General features: G+C 58.6%; 1 protein-coding gene across 1 annotated transcript; it reads right to left on the bottom strand.

The window, feature by feature from the left end:
- Positions 1–5,102: 5,102 nt before the first annotated feature.
- Positions 5,103–23,353, bottom strand: PXDC1 (PX domain containing 1). The gene is made up of 5 exons (XM_061398967.1): positions 22,504–23,353; positions 10,369–10,460; positions 9,914–10,031; positions 6,118–6,229; positions 5,103–5,943 (listed from the first exon to the last, which is right to left on the bottom strand). The coding sequence occupies exons 1-5, from the start codon at positions 22,757–22,759 to the stop codon at positions 5,826–5,828; spliced, it is 696 nt and encodes a 231-aa protein (XP_061254951.1). The 5' UTR covers positions 22,760–23,353; the 3' UTR covers positions 5,103–5,825.
- Between the last annotated feature and the right edge of the window lie 2,249 nt (positions 23,354–25,602).

Raw genomic sequence — 25,602 nt, 5'->3', positions numbered from 1 at the left:
CTCAGGGAAGATTCTGGTACTGCCCTGACACGGACCCTGTCCTCACCCCGCCCACAGCTGAGCCCTGGAATCTGACCATCAGAGCCCCTTCCCTGGGGTCTGGATTTTGGTCCCTGGTCACACTTCTGGTCCCCAGGGAAGGGATGCTCTTTACACTGTGATGAGGGTTCTGTACCTCAGGGTAAGGAAGCAACCAGGTGGCAGGTTCCACCAGGGGAAGGGTGATGGGAGGGTTTGATGGGAGAGCGACTCTGCCCATGAGAATGCTCGGGGGGTCGGGGTCACCCAGCAGCTGTGCCTCCAGAGTGACGGCACAGCCCACAGTCACCTTTGAGCCTGCGGTTCTGCCTGACACCGAAGACTGGGCTTCTCTGGGTTTGAATATGATGAACCAAGCGGATTAAATCAGAGCAAAGTGCCCGTCACCCTTTTCTCACTGTATTTCTCTCTGTGCTGCTCCTCGGGCGTCTTTCTCATACATACTGGGTGCTTCCGTCTGAATCATCCATGAAAGCATAAGAAATGCCCACGGTCAGGTCCGTGATCCGCCCAGCTTCACCAGCGCAGAGCCTGGCAATACCCTGCATCTGTTGGATGCTTCCCTCTGAAACCGGCTGGGAACACCCCCTCGGCAAAGTCTACTATGAATTGCTCCTAACGTGGGTGTCCAGTAACAGAACCCATCACCTACTGGCCACAGCTTGTTCTCCAGACACTGCTAAGCATTCCCATGCTTTCTTTCACTGGATCCTGGTAACAGACTGGGAAGAACCTCTGATCACCCCACTTTCCAGGTGGGTAAACTGAGGCGCAGAGTGCTCCTGGGCCTGGCTCGGAGTTACCCTTTGGGGGTGTAGCTGAGCTCTGAACCCTGTCCACCTGGCTCCAAAGACGGTGCAACTGCTGCCTAGGGATTTACCACAGCAACTTCGACCCTTATCACTAGCACGCGACTGTTAAGAGGAGAATTACAGCCAGAACCACTTCACTCCTAAACGGTAATAACCATCAGGAGCAGTGATCAGCATCAGTCATAGCATTTGAACCTGTTCCAGGCTGAGAATCAGGACGGGGAGAGACAGAGAGAGACGATGGGCTCGGCGACCTTGTGTGAGAGAAGGGAAGAGCCGGGCTTCCGAGAGGGCGGGCGAGCCCCCGGCATCGGGCTGCTTGCAAATCTTCCAGACCCCACACCCCCCGGTCCTGCTCAGAGCTCATTTTGGAAGCTGATTACTAGGACGATAATCAAGTAAATGGTGGAACGTATTCAGGCTCCTTAGATTTTTGGAAAAGATTTGTGAAGAGAGAATTGTCTGGGATATTCCATTCAATTTATCACCAGTTTCTATTCAATGCATCACCCAAACTGGTTTTCACGTCCCTGTGCAGAGCCATCCACGCAGAATGGATTACGTGGCCTCTGAACTGAGGGCTTGGGGCCCAGTGAGACACAGGTCTGTAACCAGAACATAGAGGTAATGAGCCCACTGGTGACTGGAAGCCCCTCGTGGTGATGGCGGAGGACTGGCTGGCCGCACCGCTGGGCCTGTGCCTGGACGGGGCTCCAGCCATGGGTGGGCTGTGGGAGCGGAGCCCTGCCGGATGAGATCAGGAGGTCCGGGCTCCACACAGAGCAGTGGGGTCAGGCAAGGCCTGCAGGTCTGGGGCCTGGGGGCCACAGCACACCCAGTCCAGGCTCCCCTGGGAGCAAACGAGGCGGGGCGGCCGCCAGCCAGCAGCAGTGACGGCACCCAGGTCAAGGCCCCCCTGCCACGGGAGCAGCCCCCCCAATCTAGCGGTTTTCCTGGACAACCTGGGACCTTCCAAATCCAAACTTGCCTCTGGCTTCTAGTGACCCAGGAAGCCGAACGGCCCGGCCCCCGCCCCCAGTCAGCCTCAGGAGCTGACTGCCTGTCCTCCTCTGGCAGATGCGTGGACAGAGCCTGTGGGTTGCACATCCTCATTCCTTTCTCTTAGCTTCCTTCTGGGGAAGCGCTGGCGCGGCCATCCCCCACCACCACCCTGCGCCCGAGGGTCCAGTGGAGCCAGATTCCTGCGGGTGTGGACACCGCCCGGCGGGGCGGGGGCAGCAGCGGGCTGATCTGCCCAGCTGAGGGGGAGAGGAGGCCCCACACTGTCTTCGAGGGGCTGGGATGACAAGCATGAGCCTCCCACGCCAGGGCTCTGAGCTCGTCTAACCGGATCCCAGGGCCCCCGAGGGGCTCCTGTCTGCAGGCTGAGCCCAGGCCTGAAGAAAGCAGCTCTGCTCAAGTCTGCGCTGGGACCAGCCTGGACAGCAGAGACTGCCCACCCATGTGTCCCCCTCCTCCACCCACACAGCCGGGAGGGGGCGCAGACTGGCCTGTGAGCTGCCCGCCCTGCCGAGCTTCCCGGAGGCTGAGCCGTCAGGCCCGGTTTCAGGCCCAGGGGTGAGTCTCATGCTCAGCCGTGGCCCTTACCTCCCTGTGACCACAGTCCTTCCTGCCCACCCTGCAGCCTCCCCGGCCTCCCTCACACTGTGTTCAGAGTTTTCCACCCTGTGGATGATGCCTTCCCCTCCCCTGCTCCCTGCGGTGGCCTCCCCGCCGCCTAGAGGCTGGTGACTTCAGTCCCCTCCCAGCATCGCGGCCTCAGGGCTGGGAGGCCAGGGCAGCTCTGCCTAAGTGCTCAGAGCACCGACTTCATGGATTGTATTGAAGTCTTCTGTCTGCAAAACAGCAGGCTGACTCAGTCAAATCAACTCCACTCATCAAATTATAAAACATAAAATAACCCAGTGGGAGGGGGATGAGGCTTGATCAGACCGCTCTCAGTGAGTCAGCGTTTCGAGTCGTGGGAGAACTTCGCACTCCCGTCGTCCAGCTGTTCCAGCTTCTCAAAGCCCTGCTTTTGACCTTGTCTGTTTCCATCAAACACTCGAGAAGCTGAAATGGGCAAAAATCAAACCCTTCTGTGGGTGGGGTGGGACGCCAGAGGGCTACCTGGTCATTAAGCTCCCTTTCAGGAAATGACAGCAAACAGTTCCAAAAATAAAAACGTATATTGAAAACCACGAAGAGGAGGTGCGGCCTGCGGTCAGCAGCAGCCGTGTCCCCGGGCCGCACACACTGGCCAGACCTGCTTCTCCCAGAAGAAATGGACTTCAGCAGAAGACGCCCGTGTTCTCGACTGGAAACTGTGACCAGCGGCTCCAAATCCACCCAGCAGCCTGGAGACCGTAGCGAGGCCAAGAGGCACACGAAGAGATGTGCAGCATGGATGACTATGGGACAAATGCAAATCAAAACTGCAACGAGGCATCACCGCTCATCAGAGTGGACGCTGTGAGAAAGTCTACAAATAACAGACGCTGGAGAGGGTGTGGAGACCGAGGGGCCCTCCTGCCCTGCCGGTGAGGGATGCAAACCGGAGCAGTGTCTGGTGTAGAGCAGTGACTCAGTAACAAAAACACCTCGTCTTTTTCAGGGTCTTTCCCAACACAGGTGGTTACAGGATGCTGAGTACGGCCCCCTGTGCTCTACAGCAGGACCCCGGTGTCTTCTCTTCTTTGCGCAGTGGCTTAAGCCTGCTGACCCCAGGCTCCCGATTCATTGGTTGACTTTGTGTGGCATCAGGTGGTTTCCATCAGCTCTGAAGTCTTGGTCCCGGGGGTATTTATACTGGTATTGATCTAATTTCTTCCCTCCCTCTCCTCCAATTTCCACACTCACCGAACAGGTTCAACTCACCGGTGGACTTCCCCCCTCGCAGGGGCGTGTGGGCCAGCGAGCAGACTTCCCACGTCCACCCAAGCCCTCGGGCATCACTGCTCTAAGCTGATCGTCCAGAGCCCGAAACTCCTGGTTCTTTCACTTGGTCGACTCTCGTTACTTCTGCTTTTTGCAACACCTCTAAATTGGGGTGCTTCACGTAGAAAGTCAGATTTCCAGCTTCTGCTGAAGGGCCGGGTGGACTGGCTGCTCTGTGCCCCCAGCACCCACGTGACCACCAGCTGCCACACAGGGCACGAGCCCAAGTCCCCACCGCCCACAGCGGCGTCCTCACCAGGAGTCTGCACCGGCCCCGTTTACTGCCGCGCTTGAAAATACCGATGTGTACGCCTGCTCCTTCCAAATGTGGGCACGCCACAAATGGGCCTGGAAGATCGTGTTTTCCAGGAAAAAAAAAGGAAGTCAGAGAACGCTCTGATGTATTTTATAGGAAAACATGCAAAAATCTGACCCTTACCTTAGAGGTCTCAGTGCACGCTGACCGGAAAACGGTGGAGCGCTCTGTGTGAAAGCTGTGGCGGGCCTGAGAAGCTGAACTGGGCCCTGAGGGGTGACACAGTCCCCATGAGCTGAGAAGAAAAGGGAGCGGCCGCCACTGTGACCCCACAGCTGGGGAGAAGCCCCCCATGGAACGTGGATAACGAGGAAGATACCCAGGCACCAGCGATTGGAACTTGGACACTGATTGGCTGAGCGTGATTGATTCTAACCCTGCCAGGAGGAGGCCCCCTCCATTCAGAACTGAATTTGACCCCCAAGAGAGGAAGGCAACTGTTGACCCTGTCGGCCACCTGACTGCCTATTAGGAAGCAGGCTGGAGGCCAGGGAGGTGTGGAGGCCACGGGAAGGCCATCTGCTGCCCGCCGGCTCACAGGAGGGGCTTCCCGGGGCCGCCAGTGGGGAGCTTGCAGGAAGGGGAGACCCAAAGTCAAAAGCACACACTGCCTGTTTCCTTTCCAGTTTAGATCCGCTGGAGAAGGGATCGGCTACCCACTCCAGGATTCTTGGGCTTCCCTGGTAGCTCAGCTGTTAGAGAATCTGCCTGCAATGTGGGAGACCCGGGTTTGATCCCTGAGTTGGGAAGATCCCCTGGAGGAGGGAAAGGCTGCCCACTCCCGCATTCTGGCCTGGAGAATTCCATGCACTTGGTAGTCCATGGGGTCACAGAGTTGGACACGACTGAGCAACTTTCACTTGTTTTTTGCACAGATCACTCCCCAGGGCGAGAACACACTTCCTAAAGGACAGCGAGTGCTGGGGCGGCCGGCCGGCCGGGTGGTGTACGGGGTCTCCTGGCCCCAGGGCAGGGACAAGAGCCACATGGTAAACAGATCAGAGGAGAGCAATGTGTTTTATTTCATGAAAATAGATTAAAAAACAGATTGTGTAAAAGAATTAGGATTCTCAATAATTTACTATTATTTACATGAGCAAATTCTGGTCATTAGTAGACTCTGTGAGGAGATGAACACGTAGAACCCAGACCCTCCCTGAGGGCAGCGGGGGACCCGCCAGGGCCCTCGGTGACCTCCCGGCTCCCGTCTTCTCAGGCTGACGCAGTGGCTGCATCATCGCGAGCTTGGTGACGGGCAGGGGAATGGCCCCCGGCCGCCCGGGGCCCCAGCGTCCTCACCCCTCGCAAGAGGCCAGGTGGGCTCCATCCTCTCTTTGTCCCCCATGCGGGCACCGGTCAGCGGGTCCCCTGTGCCCGCAGCCGATACCCCACTCACGACCAACCTTCTGCCAACACCCCTGGGCTGACACGAAGCCCACAGCTTCTGGGAAGAAGGTAGGAGGCAGGACTGGAAGCCGCACATCCTGGTCCCGAGAAACCTGGGTGACAGAACCACCCCCCGTGTCGTCCAGAACCCGGGGACCCAGCAAGGTCTCACTTGAAACGTCCTGTGCGCTGGTCCAGGGGGGCACGTGGGGGAGGGTGGCCTCCCAGGGGAGGCCGGGTGTCCAGTCCTGGCCCGGGCCGTCTCGCAGGCACTTGTGGCCCGTCCAGGCTCGAGGGGGCAGGTCCCGGGCGGCGGGGGGAGGCGCCCGGGGGGCTCAGTCCAGAATGTCCGTCTCGAAGGGTACCAGGTGATAGTAAGACAGGTTGGTGACGTAGGCCGCCGGGTCGTCCCCGTCCTCCAGCTCGGCGGGGAGCTCGCCCCCGCCCTCAAACCTGCGCGGGGAGGCAGGCGGTGAGGCTGGGCGGGCGCCTGACCCCCGGCCGCCCGAGCCAGCCCCCAGGAGGGGAAGGGCTGCCCGCGGAGTGCAGGCTCCCAGCCCGTGAGCACAGACGGGGCAGAACCCGCGGACCCAGCTGGGCCCTGCCAGAGACAATCAGCCCACTTACAGGTGCTCCGCGGGGTCCACGGCCCCGTGCTGGTCTTTGCCGTTCGGAATACTGTGGTCAATAACGATCGTTTCCGTATTTGCTAAGCAGAATCCATTGGACCTCATGATTTCTGAAAACGAGAGCAACGGGGGAGGTAATTCACAAGGGGGTCAGGGTTTGAAGTTCTGACATTTGGGGTCACGCATTTCTTCTCGTCCACGTCCTCCGGCTGACACTTCCTGGACTGCATGCCCTGCCCTTCCCTCAGCAGACCACAGACCCCAAGAATAGGCACCGGGGGGTGGGGTTGGGGGGCAGTACCAGGGTGGCAGCTGCCTGAACGCTGGCTAGCCCACAGCCACCAACCCTGGTCAGCAAGTCCCATGCTCAGGCCTTCCACCTACCTCACTTTAAAAACGTGCTTAAAAACACTCCAGATTCCTGCTGCTTTCCCAAGGGACCACCGTCTTCCACGCAGGCCCTGACGCATGCGGACAGCTCACAGCAGCGTTCTCTGCCCTGGTCAGGCCACAGGACACCCTGTGCTGCCATCTCAGCAGGTGTCTGATGCCCTGGTTGTCTGGGGCACTGTTTCCTTTTATTTCTTATACTGTAATCACCATTTAGATTATTTTATCCCCATGGACAGATTTGCTCTTTTTAAACAAGTGAGGCTGTAATTTCGTGTCTGCTTGTAATCTTTATAGGCATTTTAGGTACTTGGATCTCAGTTTTCTCAGCTTCTCTCCGTAGGAAGACACTTAGGGGAACTACGCAAAACAGAAGGCAGAAAACTAGACTCCTCCTCCCGCTCCCAGGACAAAATGACTGTTCATCAATCAGGTTTGCCGAGTAACGGCTGAAGTTTCCTCTGACATTCTGGAGAAGGGGTAGTGCATGTCTCAGTGGCCCTTCCAGGTGGGCCGTTGGACCTGCCCCCCGTGAGCGGCACCAGCAAGCGGCTTGTCCCCGACCGCCCCTCCTGGTGGAGCCCACCCACAGCCCACCATGAGACGGCTCGTGAGTCAGGAGCCGAAAACCAGCAAGAAGTCGGTGCTTGGACCCACCAGGGTCAACGGCACCACCCGGTGCAAAGAGGAGGCCCACAGGGGACGAGCCCTGACAGCGGGAGAAAGACCCCCAACCTCACAGCTCGAAACGCAGGACAGCACAGAGCCACTTTTTTTTTTTTTAATTAAAAAACAATTTTGGGGGCCGCATCGTGCAGCACGTGGAATCTTAGTTCCCTGACCAGAGATTGACCCCAGCCCCCCTGCCTTGGGAGTGTGGATCTTAACCACTGGACCACAGGGGAGCCCCCAGGACCACCTTCTTTTCTGCTTTTAACTGACTCAAATCTGCCCCAGGAAGCATGTAAAACCTCAGCGACCTCAGCACACCAGCTGACAACCCCAAATCCTCTCTCCTACCCTCTCCAGGGGAACTGGGCGGGGAGGGGCCCTACAAGTGAAAACAAACATGACTGCTGCAAATAGAGTCACCTCATACAGGAAGCTCCTAGTCTTTATTAAGTGTGAGACTTGCAGTTCTAGGACGTGGAATCTAGAAGATGGAGCCAGACCCCAAAACACATTTGCTGCAAATCATTCCTTAATTGTCGGTGAAGAGAAGCCAGCTGGGCCTCCAGGAAACTCCAGTTCTACCACTTAAGCCTGCGAAGGAGGTTACTCTTTGCTGTTTCTTAGCCTGTAAAATCGGAGAAGGCAACGGCAACCCACTCCAGTACTCTTGCCTGGAAAATCCCATGGATGGAGGAGTCTGGTGGGCTGCAGTCCATGGGGTTGCTAAGAGTCGGACACGACTGAGTGACTTGACTTTCACTTTTCACTTTCGTGCATTGGAGAAGGAAATGGCAACCCACTCCAGTGTTCTTGCCTGGAGAATCCCAGGGACGGGGAGCCTGGTGGGCTGCCGTCTATGGGGTCACACAGAGTCAGACACGACTGAAGCGACTTAGCAGCAGCAGAAGCAGCCTGTAAAATGGGAATAACAGTGTCTATCCTGAGTGGCACTGTGCGGGGGGGGCGTTAAATGAGAGAGTTTTTATAAAGAATCTAACAAACGCTGGTGAAAATTAAGGCTGAGAGTGTACAAATGCCTGGCTAATAAAAAGTTCGGAGAAGGCAATGGCACCCCACTCCAGTACTCTTGCCTTGAAAATCCCATGGACGGGGAAGCCTGGTGGGCTGCCATCTATGGGGTTACACAGAGTCGGACATGACTGAAGTGACTTAGTAGTAATAAAAAATTATATTTCCAGGCTTCCCAAACCTGAATACTCTGGGTTTTGTGGCTGATATAAATTCAAAGGTGTATGCTTCCTTTTAAGCTGCACAGCTTTCTTAGAGTTGGTAACAAGCTTTTAGATTAACATGGTGTGAAGAATGTTTCCGGTTCCACTGACCCAAAGCCTCGCCAAAGAGGCCAGAGCACTTGCCAGAACCAAGGCCCTGGGAGGTGGCTGGTCCTTATGCCACGAGCACCTAGCGCCACCTCGTGGAGGCCTGGCCCCCAGCCTGTCAACCTGGAGGGTGAGTGAGTCAAGGCAGGGCTGCCCCCCAGGCTGCATCGCCTCCAGGGAGGCCACGTCAGAGACGTCTGGGAGGAAGGGTGGTGAGAGAGGGCCAGGGCCCTTTCAGGACGAGGGAATTTAGCACCACCAGAGTGGATGTGCACGAGCGGGCCTGTGGGAGAGAGGAGACAGGCCCGGCGGGGAGGAGGCTGAGGGCCTGTTTCGAGGGTGGCTCCGCACTGACGGGAGACCCAGAGGGGCCACGTCCCAACCTGCCCAGGACCACAGGAAATCAACAAATCAACGAGCCAGGAAGTCAGATACGGGGTGGCGCACGTGGGTACTGACAACGCGTCCCCGGGGGGGGGGAGCCCGGCTGCTGCAGACTCCGTGCCTGGGGACCCCCGAGTCTGTGCACACCCCGAACATGGGCCGAGGCTGGGGAGCAGGGCGGCTCTCAGCGGCTGGGACCTCAGGGGCTGGCGGCGCTGCCGTAAGAAATCGTGCCGTGGAAAGGACTCCTGAACTGGCCCTCTTCTCATCTGGATACATTCATTTCCTCACTCGGTGAACGACGAAGGTACATCTTACCTCCGGTGGGAGCACCCTCCCCGTCCCCCCAGGGGGTGGTCCCACACGACCTCGCTCAGCCCAGACAAGTCCCTAGGCTCCCGGGACAGACCTCTCCCTACAAAATGCTCCTCGGAGCCTCGCCTGCAGCACCGAGGAAAGAGTCTAGTGCTGTGATGGCACTTGCAGCCCGGATCAGAGGAAGCTGCCAGCGGGCTGAGCCCTGGCTCCGCCCTCGCTCCCCTGAGACCTGTAGGACAGCTGCCCGTCTCCTCCCGCTGCTGACTTTTGCCAGAAGGCGCGGCCCAAGGTGCACGCTGAGGAGCCGCACGCCGAGTGTCCCTCTCTGTCCCCCCCGCCCTAAAGCCCAGAGCAAAGGCAACGCTGAGCGAGCCGAACTCGCGCTTTTGCGCTTGGTGATGGAGTCCAGCCATTCGCTTCAAGACGCCGCACTAATGCTTTCCTCACAGACTGTTTTTTTAAAGTAAGTTCTGATTTACACACCTTTGGAAGCAGGCAGCGGGCCAGCACGGAGAAGCACACCGCTTCACGAGATCTGGAAGCAGCCCCGCCCTCTGCTTCTGCCTTCCGGACCCCCAGGGGGGCAGGCGTGCCCAGCTCGTGGACAGGGCTGGGAAGGTTTCCGGGCCCCTCGGCCGCGCACGGCAGCGCCGCACCCACACCCACCCGGCGCCTTCCCTGCACTCTCACCTGAGATCTTCACCGGACTCTGAAAGCCGCACTGAATTTTATGCACGTTGTCGTTCTTTAACACCTGATCCAGGGGCGACCTTTCGAAGAAGGTGAGCACAACTTCTGACCTGGAGTACTGGGAAGAAACATTTTCCTTCCTACACACGTTCCTCCTGCTGGCGGGATGGCATGGGCCACGTCCCCGCGCCCCAGGGCAGGCAGGATGGGGACCACGGGAACAACGCAGGCCAGGACTGCGCTGGCGCTTCACACACGTCCCCCTCACGTTCCAGTAAACTGTGAGCCCCTTGCTTCCGCTTCTTCCCGGGGGGAGAGAACACTGGAGCTCCCAGAGCCCAAGGACGCACCCTCTCCTAGGCTCCTGGCCCCGCCCTGTCCTCCACGCCTCCAGGAGGATGCCCGCCACCCCACCTGCCCACCCAGCGCCCTGCCCCCTCGGCCCGCACCCCCACCTTGCGAGGCATGCTGATGATGGCCTTGAGAAGCTTCTCCACCTCGTTAAGCCTGGTCTCGATGTCATGGGCGTCCTTTATGGCGATCAGTCCTGGGGTCGAAGCAGAAACGCCTCCATCAGAGAAGCAGACCAGGACGGGGGCTCCCAAATGAAATACAGACCAACGGGCAGCCCACAGCAGGGACGCCACCCTGGGGTCGCCCTCCACAGAAGGGCACTCAGGGCCCTCTGGGAAGGGCACTCAGCCTCACGTGGGCTCAGTCCTGCCCTGAGAGCCTGGTCCTCAGCCCCAGATCAGGTTTCAACGACCCAAACAGTGATGAAGGTATGTGCTGAAGAGGGGCCGTCTGAAATCCACAGAGAGACCACCGAAGGCCTCTCTGAGTGGGACAGTCAGGCCAGCTCCATCTACACCCTGCACGGTGGGCAGGGCAGACCCTGGCCCCCACAGTGTGGTGGCTGCAGCCAGGGAAGCTGCCTCCCCCTGCCCCGTGACACAGCCAAGGTGACCACAGGGCCCTTGGAAATGGAGCCCATGCTAGAGAAGTCATTTAGATCTGGGGTTTAGAAGGGAAAAACCAGATCTTTACTCAGAAAAAACCAGCATGGGCATGACTCATGGCATCTTCCAGGGATCTGAGCTTCTACCCCTCATTCCAGTTACCAGACGTCTTGACTGGCTACTAGAAATCGCAGTGCTTAGTCTTTAAAATACTAGAGCCAACAGGCGGGAGGAGAAGGGGACAACAGAGCATGAGATGGCCGGATGGCATCACCGACTCGATCGACATGAGTTTGAGCAAGCTCCGGGAGTTGGTGACGGACAGGGAGGCCTGGAGTGCTGCAGTCCATGGGCTCGCAAAGAGTCGGACACGACTGAGCCACTGAACTGAACAGCACAGAGTTGGGGTGCATTTCCGTTTCCCTGTGAGCCGTGCAGAGCACCGACCTTCCCAGGACCAGCCCTTCACATCAGCTTCCCAGGGAAGCAGCAACGCGGATTCCCAGGACATGTCACGTGACCCGGGACCCAAACCACAGAGGCTGGCATCCCAGAATTACTTTCAGTCACTGAATCTCAGTTTTCAGAAGTCCCGGTTTTGTTTGATAGGAGAATGGTTGTTCATTTTGCAGGCAACTCACTAAGTCCACATTGAGATAAAATTAACTTCCTAAACTGCCTGACTCAGAGGCCCCTCGCATCAGCCGGAGTCGAGGACGTCCAGCCAAGGTCAGGAGCTGGTCCCTGAACTTCCTGGAGACAGGCCAGTGCCCCTTCACCTGCTGACCCGGGGTCTGCTCATCAGTGGCCTGTCTGGTCCTGACCAGTGCTCTCGGCCACGTGGGCCCAGGCAGCTGGCAGCAGGGCCCAGGCAGCTGGCCGCAGGGCCCAGACTCGGGTCCACACACCCTGTGCCACCCACCGCGTGGCGGGCGCCTCAGCCGTTGGCAGACAGACGGGGCTGAGCCACCCCTCTCTCCCAGGCTGCCCGCCCCACCGCCGCCCAGCAGGCTGGGGGCAGCAGGAAGGGAAGAAGCTATGCCCGGGGCAGAGTCTCAGGGTCTCAGGACACATCCTCCCACGCCTGGTGCTTGTTTAGAAGTCCACACACATACACACACACACACAAAATACCACACACTTCACAAACACACAAACACTCCACACATACACCACACACACACTCACACACACACACACACACTCACACACACACACACTCACACACACACACACTCACACACACACACACTCACACTCACACATACACACACTCCAGACACACACACATTTCACACACACACACACACATTTCACACACACACACACACACTCACACACACACACACACTCACACACACACACACATTTCACACACACACACACATTTCACACACACACACACACACACACACACACTCACACACACACACACATTTCACACACACACACACACATTTCACACACACACACACACACACTCACACACACACACACACTCACACACACACACATTTCACACACACACACACTCCACACACACACACACACACACACACTCACACTCACACATACACACACTCCAGACACACACACACACACACACACACACTCCACACAGCTCTGCCATCCTTCTCCCGCTGCGGGCAAGTCTACGGAGGGAAAGAGGGATACTGCAAAAATCCTCTGAAAAGTTGTTTTTAGAGAGGACAGTTGTATAAATCATCCGCATGAGGTGCTTCTTTGTTCTTAGACAAGAAAACCATCACATCTCAGCTTTTATGACACCTAGAATACCGCCGTTAAGTCACTCAGGTCCTCGTGTTTTTATGTTCTGTAAGGACGATACAGGAAGATCAGCCTTGTGCATGGCCAACGCACACAGCACATTTATGCTCACTTCCAGGACATAAAGCCCGCCGCTGGGTTCATAACCACCAAGGGTGCCCCTGGGTCGGTGAACACACTCTGTTCTCCGCTGACCTTCCTGCAGGGCTCCAGCATCAGGACGCAGCGCACAGGACGCCCAGGGCGACGTGCACTTCCGACACAGTGGCTGACGCGGGCGTGTGGGCAGACGCACTGAAGGTTATTCGCTGTTTATCTGGCATCCAGACTTACTGGGTGCCCCGTAGCTTCACCTTCCTGCTGACCTGCTTCCAGAAGGAAGCAGAGAAAGGCAACAGGTGCTTCGTCAGACTTCCAGTAACACATCGCGTTCCAGCTCGGGGCACAGACCCTGGGGACCCTGCCCAGCTCGTGCCCTGTGACCCTGTGCCCTCATTCTGAGTGGGACCCGGTAGTTCTTGCCCCACCCTGTGTCCTCAGCCTGAATTCTGTCTGTGGAAAAACTTTAGCCAATGGATAAGTTTAATCAGAGAAGTGAGGACAAGCAGGGGAAAAGAAAGGAAAACAGCCAAAGGAAACTACATGATGATGACAGTCAGTAAGCATGGTCGAGCAGCTTTAGTTTCTTCTCAAGAGCCACAGGTAACATTCAGAGCCACTCCTGTGAGCTGTCTCACAGACACGGAAACCACCCCGCCACAAGTGGAGAAAGCACATGATGGCCAGGCTGCAGCAGTGACGTCTGTGTGTGCACACGTGTGCTCAGCCCAGTCGTGTCCGACTCTCTGTGACCCCGTGGACTGTAGCCCACCAGGCTCCTCCGTCCATGGGACTCTCCAGGCAAGAACAATGGGGTGGGTTGCCATGCCCTCCTCCAGGGGATCTTCCCGACCCAGGGACTGACCCCGCGTCTCTTACACGTCCTGCATTGGCAGACGGGTTCTTTACCACTAGCGCCACCTGGGAAGCCCCAGAGGGGAAGCCAAATGGTGCTCCTAGGAAACAAAACACTTCAAGACAAGAGGGGCTGAAGACATTTCAACAGGAAAGAAGCTGCCAGAATCCCTCCAGCAAGAGCAGAGGGACAGGCGATGGTGTGACGCTCTGGCTTTTCAATGGGGCACTTTTGTTTCCCCAAAACAGACGCCCAGAGACCACCAAGCCGGCTGGGACCAGCGTCCCAGAGACCACCAAGCCGGCTGGGACCAGCGTTCCTGAGGCAAGCCCTCCTTCCTCCGAGGGAACCTGTCCATGTGAATGACCAGGACTCTGGCCTCTTCCCAGGGCTGGGGGGGGCTGTGGCAATAGATTCCGCTGGGTGCCTCTGAGAGGCTGCCCCCTGCTGCTGCAGAGCCCCTGTCCCAACCTCACATCAGAGCAGGGAGGGGTCACCACCAGCCACGTGGCCTCCAAGGGCCGGGCCCTCTCCACACTCCAGGGCCCACATTTCCCTCTTCTTCTGGGCCTGGAAATCACTGTCCTTTGGTTATTTGTAAAGTGGGGGTGGGGTGGGGAGGTGAGGGGTGGGTGGCAGTGAGGGGTAGGGGGTGGGGAGGTGGGGGGTGGGGAGGTGGGGGTGGGTGGGGGTGAGGGGTAGGGGATGGGGAGGTGGGGGATGGGGTGGTGGGGGATGGGGAGGTGGGGGATGGGGAGGTGGGGGTGGGTGGGGGTGAGGGGTGGGGGGTGGGGTGGGGAGATGGCAGGGAACACAACGGGTACCTGGAGACCGCATCGTTGCCCAGGACAGATGGCACATTGAGACCCCAGACCAAGCACACGCAGCTGGGGGCTTCCTGCTCTACCTGCTGCGTTCTTCCTCTGTGATCGACAGCTTTGGCTTTTACTGACTGGTACCGCTCTTCCAAATGTCACTTGTTTACAGTAAGGATTTTAAATTTTATTTTTAAAAATGTGCTGAAGTACAATAATTTGGGATTGTCTAGGAACGTTAGCTTTTGTATTCCAAATATTGTTGATGAAGCAAAAACTGTGGCAATCTTGTTTGACCCAGTTTTACTGTCTGAGATCGCGGTTCTAAAAACTGCAGGAGGGTTCGGTGGTTTTGAATTTGCAAGGTTGGGCAGAGAAACTCCAAGGCCTCTTGATTATGGGCTGTTGTCATTCCAGGGCCAGCCAGCAGAGGGCTCCAGCAGCCCGCGAGGACCCGCCGCATCCACGTCGTCGGCGCAGGAAACTGGCTCGGAACATTTCACCGTCCTGGAAAACGGTCTCGTTTCTGATAAAGCACAGTCACTAATACAACGTCAATTTTAAAAGTTCACTCTACACAGCTTCTGATGTGAGAAGTTTATCCAGACGTCGCCCAAAACAGTTAACAATTTGAAACCCAAAGACTGATAACACGACTGTACGTAAATTTCAGTATGTTGATTTCACATCCTTTTCCGGGGTTAAAATTCAGGCTAGAGCAGCCAGGGGGCCCTTTCTGTCCAAACTGCCGCAGTCTTGAGAAGCAAGACCACGACATGAGCTTCTGTGAGTTCCAGGGTAGGTCTTTATACGAACACGAACACCAACTCGTTCTCGGAACCCAAACTGAGCGCGCTGGTACAAGCACAAAGATCAGGCTCTGAGCAGACACGGACCACCGTTCTCGCCGCCGACACCGGGCCCCACACCCCACTTCCCTGGCGGAGGCCCCGGTGACCATGCCAGCCTCCAGGGATGGGCTCGGGGCGGAATCCAGCTGAGCGCCTGGGGCCCCTTAAGTTCTGGGTGTGAACACAGATCCTTCTCGGGTCAGTTGGGAAGGCAAGTCCGTCACCCAGAGAATGCAAGTCTCTCGACTGGAGACCCATGACAGAGCCCCGGGGAAATCTTCTGTGACGTGAACTCTCTGACCAAATCAAGTAAGACGTTGCATTTCAAAAGTCCACCCTTCACTGTCCAGAGAAGCAGACGGCTGGACAAGGTGAGGAATGCAGAGTCACCTTGTCTGCACAAGAGATAAACATGCTTTAAAAGCTGCCGTTGCTGTTTAGTCCCTGTGTCGTGTCTGACTCTTTTGCGACCCCATGGACTGTAGTCTGCCAGGCTCCTCTGACTATGGGATTTTCCAGCCAAGAATACCGAAGTAGGTTGCCATTTCCTTCTCCAGGGGTTTTTTCCAACCCAGGGATCGAGTCTGCATCTCCTGCATTGGCAGGCAGATTCTTTACCACTGAGCCACCAGGGCACAGTGTAATCAAATTTTGGAAACAAAGCGTTTTAAATTTTCCAGGAAAACTCTCCATGATAACTTCCTAAATATGTGTTGTCTGTATAGACAGTCAGGGTAAAAGCGGCGGGGACTCACTCAGTGAGCTCGAGAGCTGACCCAGGTGATTCTTCTTCGGTACACTCAGGGTCCAGACCGCAGCCCGCTCTCCCCAGGTGGACTGCGGCCTCCCACCTCAGCGCTGGGGCTCCAGTCTCTGCCCTGGGCTCCCCCTGCTGCACACGAGGCTCAGTCCTCCCCACTGTTGGCCTCCCTGGCCCAGTGACGCTCACGGTGACACTGGGGGCCGGGAATTTCTCCCCCGATCCTCCCAAGGACGAAGAAGGGCAGGGAGAGCAGGCAGTGGAGACAGAGGGCAGACACGAGGCAACGCGTCTGGAGACCCGGGAGCTGGCTGAGGGAAGACTGCTTGGCTTCTTCCCACGCCTGTGAGGCGCTCCCCTCGCACCAAGCCCTCCTTCCCCAGGCCGCCTCCTTCTCCTCCAACCACGAGCAGAATTCCTTACTCAACTTCAGACTCAGCATGCCTAAGGAGCCACTCGCTGAGCCTTAGTTTGCCTTAAAACTCGGAAGGAATTTAAGGAATAAACAGACCCGCCCCAGGCCCTCAAACAGGAAGCCCTGGGCTGCATCAGGTGATGGGCACCGGATGACAAGACCCTGTCCCCGGGCTGGCCAGGACGACGGGCACGAGACCAACATGACCACAGGGAGGCGTCCCCAGGCGGGCGCACCAGGGGACTTCCCGGGAGCCTCTTTTCAGCCCTGGTGACCAGAAGGGCTGATGGAAGCCTCCAGTCACCCAGGGAAGTAAACACGAACAAAAGCACCCATGAGAATGATTTTAGTGGGACGATGATACCAAGCCCTGGCAACGCTGAGTGCTCGCTCACGGTCGCTCCCGCATCGCTCCCACAGCCCCTCCTGCAGCTCCAGGCGGAGCCCCACAGAGCGGGCACACCCAGCCCGCGTCTCACGGTTCTGCCGTCACCACACACCCACCTTCCCTGGCTTTGAAGGCCCCCAACCACAGGCACCTTCTACCTCTTGGGAAAGCATGGATAAAAACACACAGCGCAGTCACAGCAGGCCCAAGCTATTTTACAAAGAGAAGAGGACCGCATCCCGGGGGCCAGCCCCAGGGCAGCCGGGTGCTACCAGCAGGGCCCGGTGCTGAGAGGCAGGGCCAGGCCTTCCTGTGGACATCTGGTGGGAAGGGGTCACAGCCGAGAAGCTCCAGAGCCAGCGACGGCCGTGAGCTTCTGACTGCTCCTTCCCCAACCGGGAGCTGGCCTGGTTCACCTGGGCCCACAGCGAGCTGAGACCACAGGCCACGTGCCACCGACAGGGGCGGAGTGTCCGGAGCCTGGACAGGGGGCTCAGAGTGACAGCCGGAGCGGGTTCGGAAAGGAAACCCAGCATTAGGAAGGGCGGGACAGCGGCTCCCAGGAGGCGGGTGTGGCCGCCTCGGGACCTGGGGGACGGCAGAGCCTCACAGCTCAAGCCAGGGGCCCTATATATGGAAGAGGTTCAAAAATAGGTCTGTGAAGCAGAGAGATTACCCAAAATGCCCAGAGAAGGGAAAATGGCCCCCTCCTTGGAAGAGGGGGACCCCCTGCAGGGAAGCCAGGCTGGGGGCCACGCCAGGTGCAGGCAGGGCAGGACCCCAGCCCCAGTGCGGCACCCTCCGGGCGGGAGAAGGTGACCTTCACACCGCTGCTCCAAGGCCTGGAGCCCTGCAGCTGCTGCTGTGTCTTCAGCCACTTTCACCAAGAAAGTGAACTCGGGGTCCTGCAGTTGGCCCCCAAATCAGACAGCGATCTTCCCTGGGGAAAGCACGGAGCTCCGTGCCCCGTCCGCCTGAGAGCAGGGCCTGGGAGTGAGCGCTGTCCCTGGAGCTGTCAGTGGGCAGGGGCGTCCGGGCCCAGCTGGTAGGTGCCGGACACCTTCCCTCCACCCCACGTCTGACAGAGGGTCTGTGAGGACATAGGCAGATCCAGGTCCCCAGGGGCAAGGGTGAACAGACGTCACCCCAGCACACACGCAAGCTCTCAAAGAGGGGCCTCATTTGGAGAAACGCTGAAAACTCCGCGTTCAAAGCCGGGCCCTCTATCAGCTCCTCCAGTCGGTATTCTGCCTCCCCTGACGCTCCCACAGGCACGTCTGGCCTCTCAGTAAACCCCAGGCTCTCCCTCCCAGACCAGCTGTTTTTGAGCACTTCCCACAGCTTCCCTGGGCTTCCCTCGTGGCTCAAAGGGTAAAGAAAGAATCTGTCTGCAATGCAGGAGACCCGGGCTCAGTCCATGGGTCAGGAAGATCCCCTGGAGAAGGGAATGGCAACCTATTCTAGTATTCCTGCCTAGAGAATCCCCATGGACAGAGGAGCCTGGTGGGCTACAGTCCATGGGGTCGCAAAGACCAGGTCATGACTGAGCGACTAAAACCCACACACATATCATCCCTGGCGCCTTCCCTGGTCCTCCTCCAGCCTTCTCAGCACGGCAGCCAGGCTGCCCGTCCATCCAGTCCCTGCGCTCCCCGCTCTCCATCTCCAGCAAGAGCCTCTCACTGAGCGCAATCTGCCCACTGCCCCCCCAACCCCTACCCGGCACCTGCCCTCCAGCCACAACAGCCCTCTCACTACTCAGACACCGGGGCTCACGCCCGCCTCAGGGCCTTTGCACGTGCGCTGGCAGCCCCATCCCAGGCACTCACGTCCCTTTCTGCCCCCTCCCCCCACCGGCCCATCTGAAAGTGAACCCTTCACCTGCCCCAACAAGTTACAGCTCCTCTCCTTCCCTCCTTGAATTCCTTTCTTCTGAACATGTACAACCATCTACCATATTTTTAACTTATCTTGATCATTATCAGATTCTTCAAACCGAGACACAGAATCATGAGGGCAGGGGTTTGTCTATTTTGTTCTCTGCTGCGTCCTCAGCACCTAGAAGCTGCCCAGCACAGGAGAGGCGGCAGGGAGATACTTGCAGAGTGAACACAAAGCCAAAGTGTTGGTATTACAGTATTCAGGAACCAAAGATCACCTGACCACTTTGGAAATAGAATCTCTTGCTGTGGAGATGACTGTATAGGGCCTGAAATGGGTGCTAGTAAAAAAAAATATATATATATATATATATATGATCAAAATAGTCCCAAAACTCCAAGGAGTCATTGGGAAATTCTGCATGATTGTCTTTTAAAGCGTAAACCTTTCCAGACGTGAGCAATGTAACAGGCAAGTGGCCTTGCCACATCTGGTCAGGAAGCCCTGAACCAATGTATTACGCAGAGGAGATTTCAGTTGGAGACTTGGCCCACCTGTGTCAGAGTGTGGAAAAAAGCAGAGGGATGCCTCGGTCACCCAGAGATAATATGCACAGGAAGCAGCCGCCTCCCTCCCCTGGCAGGGGGACAAGGAAACAAGGACGCAGGCATCAGATCCGGACGCAGGGGAGCATAAGGTCAAGATGCCAAGGAAAAGGACAGAGGAAGCAGGACAAGTCCCGAGCGCTGCCTCGCCCAGACGGAAGGCCAGGGAGGTGGGCCGGTGAGCCCCGAGCCGCCACTGCACACAGGGGTTTAATACCTCACCGGAAACGCACACATTCCACGGACTGACAGCCAAGGCAGCACCGGTGCATGCAGAATGCAGGGACAGTACACGCGCTGCACAGAACATGCTCCCACCGCAGCTCCCCAGGGACCAGGACAGAGGGCTCCGCATCCTGAGTGCACGCGGGATCTCAGAGGCAGGTCGGGGCCAGGGCTGCCCCGTGCCCTGGAGGTGCCCAGTCTTCCGCTGACAACAGCCACCAGCGGCCAGGACGCGCTCTGAAAGCCAGACTTGCTCACAGAACTTTTGAAAAAGACAAGAGGGCCAATCTAACCCAGCCCAGAAATATGCAATAAGTTTAAACTGAGGGCCTCTGATGGGGAATTACACTGAGAACATTTGCCAGCTCAACCAACACCGCTTCTGGATGCCTTTTGCGTGTATGGTTTGGACCTCCAGGCCATCTTTTTATGCAAACAATGAATCTGCCTGGAAATAAAGTGAACTCTTCTTTGACCTTATGGAGATGTATTTTATTTAGCAAACAACTTCCCTGGACTTACAAGGATTGAAGGAAGGAAAAGGCCTTCCTGTGGGTGTACCACATGCTCAGGTGGTGCTGGGGGCAGCGGCGTGCCTCCAAGCAGAGAACCGAGACCCAGACAGACGGTGAGGTCGCCCCTCCTCGGCCCCAGAGGCGCGGAGCTGGCCTCGCAGGAGGCCCCCCAGTCAGATGGCGGTCTCCCCGCTTGTCTCGACTGTCAGGACTCTAGCTGGGATGATGGTTCCCACAGTCCATCACGGCCGTTAGAGAGCATGCACACCCAACCCTGGTCCTCTTCTAACTGCCCCGCACCCCATCGCATGTAATACCCACGTCTTTGTGGCTTTCCCCTTCAGACGCTTAAACGCAGCTATGCGATCCCTTCTGGGTCTTGGTTTCTCCCTGGTGACCACGCTCTTCCTGTCTCCCTGAGGGTGCCCACTCAGCAGAGGCACTCTCTGTGCTGACACTTCAGAAACTCAGGACTGACCCAGTGCAGCCTGCACACAGAGATAGAGCTGGGAGCGTGCATGCGCACAGCGGATGTGCGTGTGCACGGCAGGCATGTGTGTGCATGATGGGAGTGTGCGTGCGCACAGCAGGTGTGGGTGTGCATGATGGGAGCCTGCCTGTGCACAATGGGGGCCTGTGTGTGCAAGGCAGGTGTGTGTGTGCATAATGGGAGTGTGCACATGCAAGGCAGATATGGGTGTGCATAATGGGAGTGTGCGTGTGCAAGGCAGGTGTGGGTGTGCACTGTAGGGGCAGATGTGTGTGTACATGATGGGGGTGTGTGCACGGCAGGTGTGTGTGCACAATGGGGTGTGCGTGTGCACGGCGGGTGTGGGTGTGCATGATGGGGATGTATGTGTGCAAGGTAGGTGTATGTGTGCACGATGGGTGTGTATATGTGTGCACGATGGGGGGTGCATGTATGCATGGGGGTGTGGGTGTGCACAGCGGGTCATGTGCCTCACAGTCACCCACCTTCTGCACAATGTGGGTGTGTGTGTGCACAGCGGGGGTGTGTGTATGGCGGGTCACACTCACACTCACACCTCACACTCACCCACCTTCTGCTCCGTTTCCTCACCAGGTCCCAAGACAACTGAAGCTGCGCCCTCCTCCCCAACCCCTGTGACCCTCGTCAGAAGCCACTGAGGGTGGCAACAGGAGCCACATCCCTGGAGGGCTTACTACTGCCAGACAGGGGGCACGCGTGCCAACCCACACAGGGAAAGTGGGCGCGGAGTCCTGCATTAAGGGGAGGAGCCAGCCCGGAGCACCGCTGAGTGGGGTCCTCTGACAGTGAGACCTGGAGGCCCGGGAGGGGATGAGGGGAGGAGGGAAAGGCAGCCTCTGTGCTAGCTCTCGGGGGCACCTGTTTGCTTATGGCCCTCCCCATTCCAGAGAAGATGAAAGGCATTGAATAAAGCTGGTCCTTCATCTAAGCTTTCCTGATTTGGGCATCCAATTGATACATTGAAAATACAGTAATACACACACACCCCCATACAGCAAGTCAAGGTAAACTGCTGCCATGCTTGGGATGGCATTGAACTCCCCTCCAGAGTAGCCATCAGCCTGAGACTCCAGCGGCAGGGCCAGCAAACTTGCCAGCGTTGGGAGACTTGCCAAGTGACGCGTCTGCCAGAAGATGTGTCATGAGAATGAGCTAATTACCCAGATAATTCACACTCGGGGCGGGGCTGTCACCAGGGGGGTGGAGAGTATCCCAAGAACTCAGGGAGACGCCCCTGAAGGTGTCCCTGGGCTGCGTTCAGAGGACAGCGCCGGCCTTCTCAGCGGGGCAGGTGGTCCTGCGTGTGGGGTGGGGAGGAGGCCCAGCCCTCCAGCCCTCCAGCCTCAACTTCAGCCTCGGCTCCCTCTCCTCCAGCCTCCTCTCCACGGCCTCCAGGGCCAGACCGTGGGCCGCGGAGACGAAATGGGAAGCCACCCAGTCCCCGAGAGCCAGGAAAGTCACAAGGCCTGGAGGAGGCGGCTCGGTTCATCAAACCCAAGGCGGACCCACCCCAGCGGCCCCTCCCGGGGAGGGACAGAGGCCGCGTGGCACCTCGCACTCAGGCTGTCGGCCACCGGGCCACCAGGGACAGGAGGAGCGGCCCCGCGGGGTTGGGGGGTGCCGCCAGACAGGGCGCGCCCCCCGCGGGACGCTGTCCTTGACTCTTCCCCAAGGCTCCCGCAGCCCCTCCGGCCGCGGTCGCAGGGGCTGGCCGGTGGCTCGCCCGTCCCGCCTGCCTCGGCCCGCACGCAGACTCCCGCCCGCCCGCCAGCGCTTGCCATCCCGGCTTAACAAGCGCCTCTGCAGGCCCCCTCTCGCACTTTACACGAGCCCACTCCTGCCTCCCAGACCTCGAGGCCCTCGGTCCCCGAGCCCCCTGACACCCTCAGCCACCCAGTCCTCCAGGCCGGGCCCACGCCCACCTTGGCGCAGCGGCGCGCGCGCCAGCTCCGGCCGGTCCTCCGGGAAGGCGTCGCGGAGGCGCTGCCACAGGCGGCCCAGGTCGGCCAGGCTGCGGTGCAGGTAGAGCACGCTGCGGTCCGACCACTCGGTGCGGATCTCGAAGAACTCCTCCTCGTCTCCGCGCCGGCTGACAACGAGCCGGCGGATGCCGTTCACCCAGCAGCCGCGCACAAACATGTTCACGAGCGACGTGCCCTCAAACACCGCCGAGGCCATGCCGCGGGCCGCGCATCCCCAGCCGGCAGGGGCGCGCCCGCCCGGGCCGGGGTCCACCCGCGGCCGGGGTCCGCGCGGGGTCCGTCCGGGGCCGGGAGCTGTCTGCAGCCGGGATCTATTCCGGGCCAAGGTCTGTCCGGGGTCCACCCGCGGCCGGAGTCTATCCGGGGCCGGGGTCCGTCCGAGGTCTGTCCAGAATCGGAGCGATCTGGAATTTGTCCGGGGTCCGCCAGCGGCCGGGGTCCGCGTGGGGTCCGTCCGGGGCCGGGAGCCGATTGCAGCCGGGATCTATCCCGGGCTGGGGTCCGTCCGAGGTCTGTCCAGAGTTGGAGCGATCCGGGGTTTCTCCCGGTTTCTCCGGGTTCGCCCGAGGCCGGGGACGGGCCGAGGTCCTTCCTTAACCTGTCCGGAGACCGGCTCGGTAGGGGCCCGGGGCCGGGGTCCGCGCGCTCTCCGGGGTGGCGCGGCCACAGGCTTATAAGGCGCTTCCCATCGCGGGCGGCGCGGTCCCGACGTCGAGGCCGAGGGCGCCTCCGCCGTCCCCGCCTCCGGGCGGAGGGGTGGCCTGGCCGCCGCGCCCCGCGCCGCCTCCAGAGCCCGCGCCGCTGGGGCCGCGGGTCCCCAGGCCGCGGGGCGGAGCGGAAACCCGAGCGCCGGCCCCGCCTCCGCGCCCCGCCCGCCCTCCAACGCCCTCCCCGGGCCGCCAGCCGCCGGCCCGGCCCGGAAGAGACTGAGCCGGCCCCGGGTGGCGACTGTTCTCGTCTCGTTTCTCGATCTTGGGAAACTCTCGGGTCGGGGGGCTACGTGCCCCACCCGACCTGCGGGAGTGGAAGCTGAACTTACGCGCGGCGGGGCGCACCGCTCCGGGGCCCCGGCGCCGGGACTGTCTGGCGGGTTCCCGCCGCCCGCACGTCCACCCCGGGCCGGGCCCGAGGCCGGAGCCGCCCGCCCCGCGTCCCCCGCGCATTCCAGTCGCGCCACTGCCCGGACGCAGCAGGGGACAGACGACGCGGCGGGCCCGCGCCGGCTCCCCAGGGCCCCCACCCCCGGAAGGAGAGGGAACCCACTGCTCAGAAGCAGGCCGGGCCGGCGGTGGGAGAGGGCCCCGGGGAAGAGCGTCCCCGCCTGCGCTGGGCGCGTGCTGAGCCCAGGGCTTTCGGGAGTGGCCCCGGGGCAGCTGCCCGGGGGAGAACCTGGGGTCGCAGCCGCCCGCTCCGCATGATGGTCCTCACTGGGAGGTAACTTCAAGCCAGAGTTCAAGACTCGGAAGTTAGTTCAGGCTTTGGAACTCAATTGCAGTGTCTTGGGCGACCTCACGTCGTCCGAGACGGGGTGGTCAGACCCAGGGCGAGGCCCTTCAGCGCTTTGCACTTCTAGAAAGTCTAAAGAAGCTCGGCAGAAACGGTGGGCACCGAGGGCCGGTTGCCGGTCACGTGAAGCAACTTGTCCGAGGGGTGTGTCCCCCACACCTCCAACACACCCCCAACACACCCTCACACACAATCACCATCTCCAAGTTTTGCTCAGCCGGCTCCAGTGATTCGCCCATATCAGATCGTCAGCTTTCGTCCAAGTTTTCATCCAAGTTTTCATCCAAGTTTATCTTTACCTCCCGTTTGCCTTGTGAGCTGGGAAGAAAAGGTGTTTTCCACAGGCTGGCGACTCCCCAAAGTGGCAGCAACCTGTCCGTGCTGGTGACTGAGGGGCTGACTGCTGAATCCTGGTGACTGATGGGCTGACCGCGGGGTCTGCAAGAGAGACCAGAGGGTGGAGGTGGGGGGCGGGGCCGAGTATTCCCCCCGCCGCTCCCCCCCCACCCCGCACCCCGCACCCCGCACCCCGCACCCCGCACCCCGCACCCCCGCCCCGGCAAAGCCCCACTGAGGCCTCCCGCCTCTGTGCCCCTTCCCCCTCTGCCGTGGGCATCTCTCCCATCAGCATCTCTCCAAATGCGCAGGAGCTTTTAGGAAGTCAAGTCTAGGAAGTCAAGTCTAGGAAGTCAAGTCAATCAGTCACATCCGACTCTGCGACTTCTCTAGCCAAGAGTACTGGAGTCGGGTGTCATTTCCTTCTCCAGGCGATCTTCCAGACCCAGGCATCGAACCTGGGTCTCCCGCATTGCGGGCAGATTCTTTACCCTCTGAGCCACCAGGGAAGCCCAGGAGCTTTTATGCATCCAGCCAAATCTTTCCTGGGAGCAATCAGGTCTTGGTTTCCCTGTTGCCTAGGAGACCTAACTTCGTGAGGCAGCCCTTCAGCTGTGCCAGGCACCCTGGTCACTAAACAGAAGGAAGCGTTTTCCTGTCAGGGATGTTTGTTTAAAGAGACCTGGAACTAGAGAGTAAAAATAGCAACTGCCCAGAACTTACTAATCATTACAGAAATTCTGAGTAAAACAGTGAGCTGCCACTTTTTAATCCATTGTTTTGATACAGATTTTTAAAAATCTATTAAGAAAAATTATCCAAAATCTGAAAATGAGACCAGAAAAAGAGTGATCCTTTCAATGTCCTATCAAAGGGTATTTTTCAAGCCCAAGGATTACTTCCTTTTCTAGTCAAATGTACTGGTGTTGGATGCTGCTATTTACTTTTAATGAAAGGCATACCAAGCTGTAGATTTGTGCACAGAAGAGATGCGAATAATTTTTGTTCCAAAGTAAAGTTAACGTCAAAGGTTATAATGTACTGCTCTATAAGACACTGACCATTTTTCTATCTAGCCTTGCAATCTTATTTTAATATAATCTGACTCTACAAATCCATTTCCACAAATGGTCCTTGAATCAGCTTTTAATCTTATAAACATCCTCAAAAATTAATGAGGTGAATAAACCTGTGCAT

Source organism: Bos javanicus, chromosome 23, assembly GCF_032452875.1.
Source record: "Bos javanicus breed banteng chromosome 23, ARS-OSU_banteng_1.0, whole genome shotgun sequence".
NCBI classification, from domain to species: Eukaryota; Metazoa; Chordata; class Mammalia; order Artiodactyla; family Bovidae; genus Bos; species Bos javanicus.
Note: the sequence above shows the minus strand (reverse complement) of the source record. Positions and strands in the feature narration are given on the sequence as shown.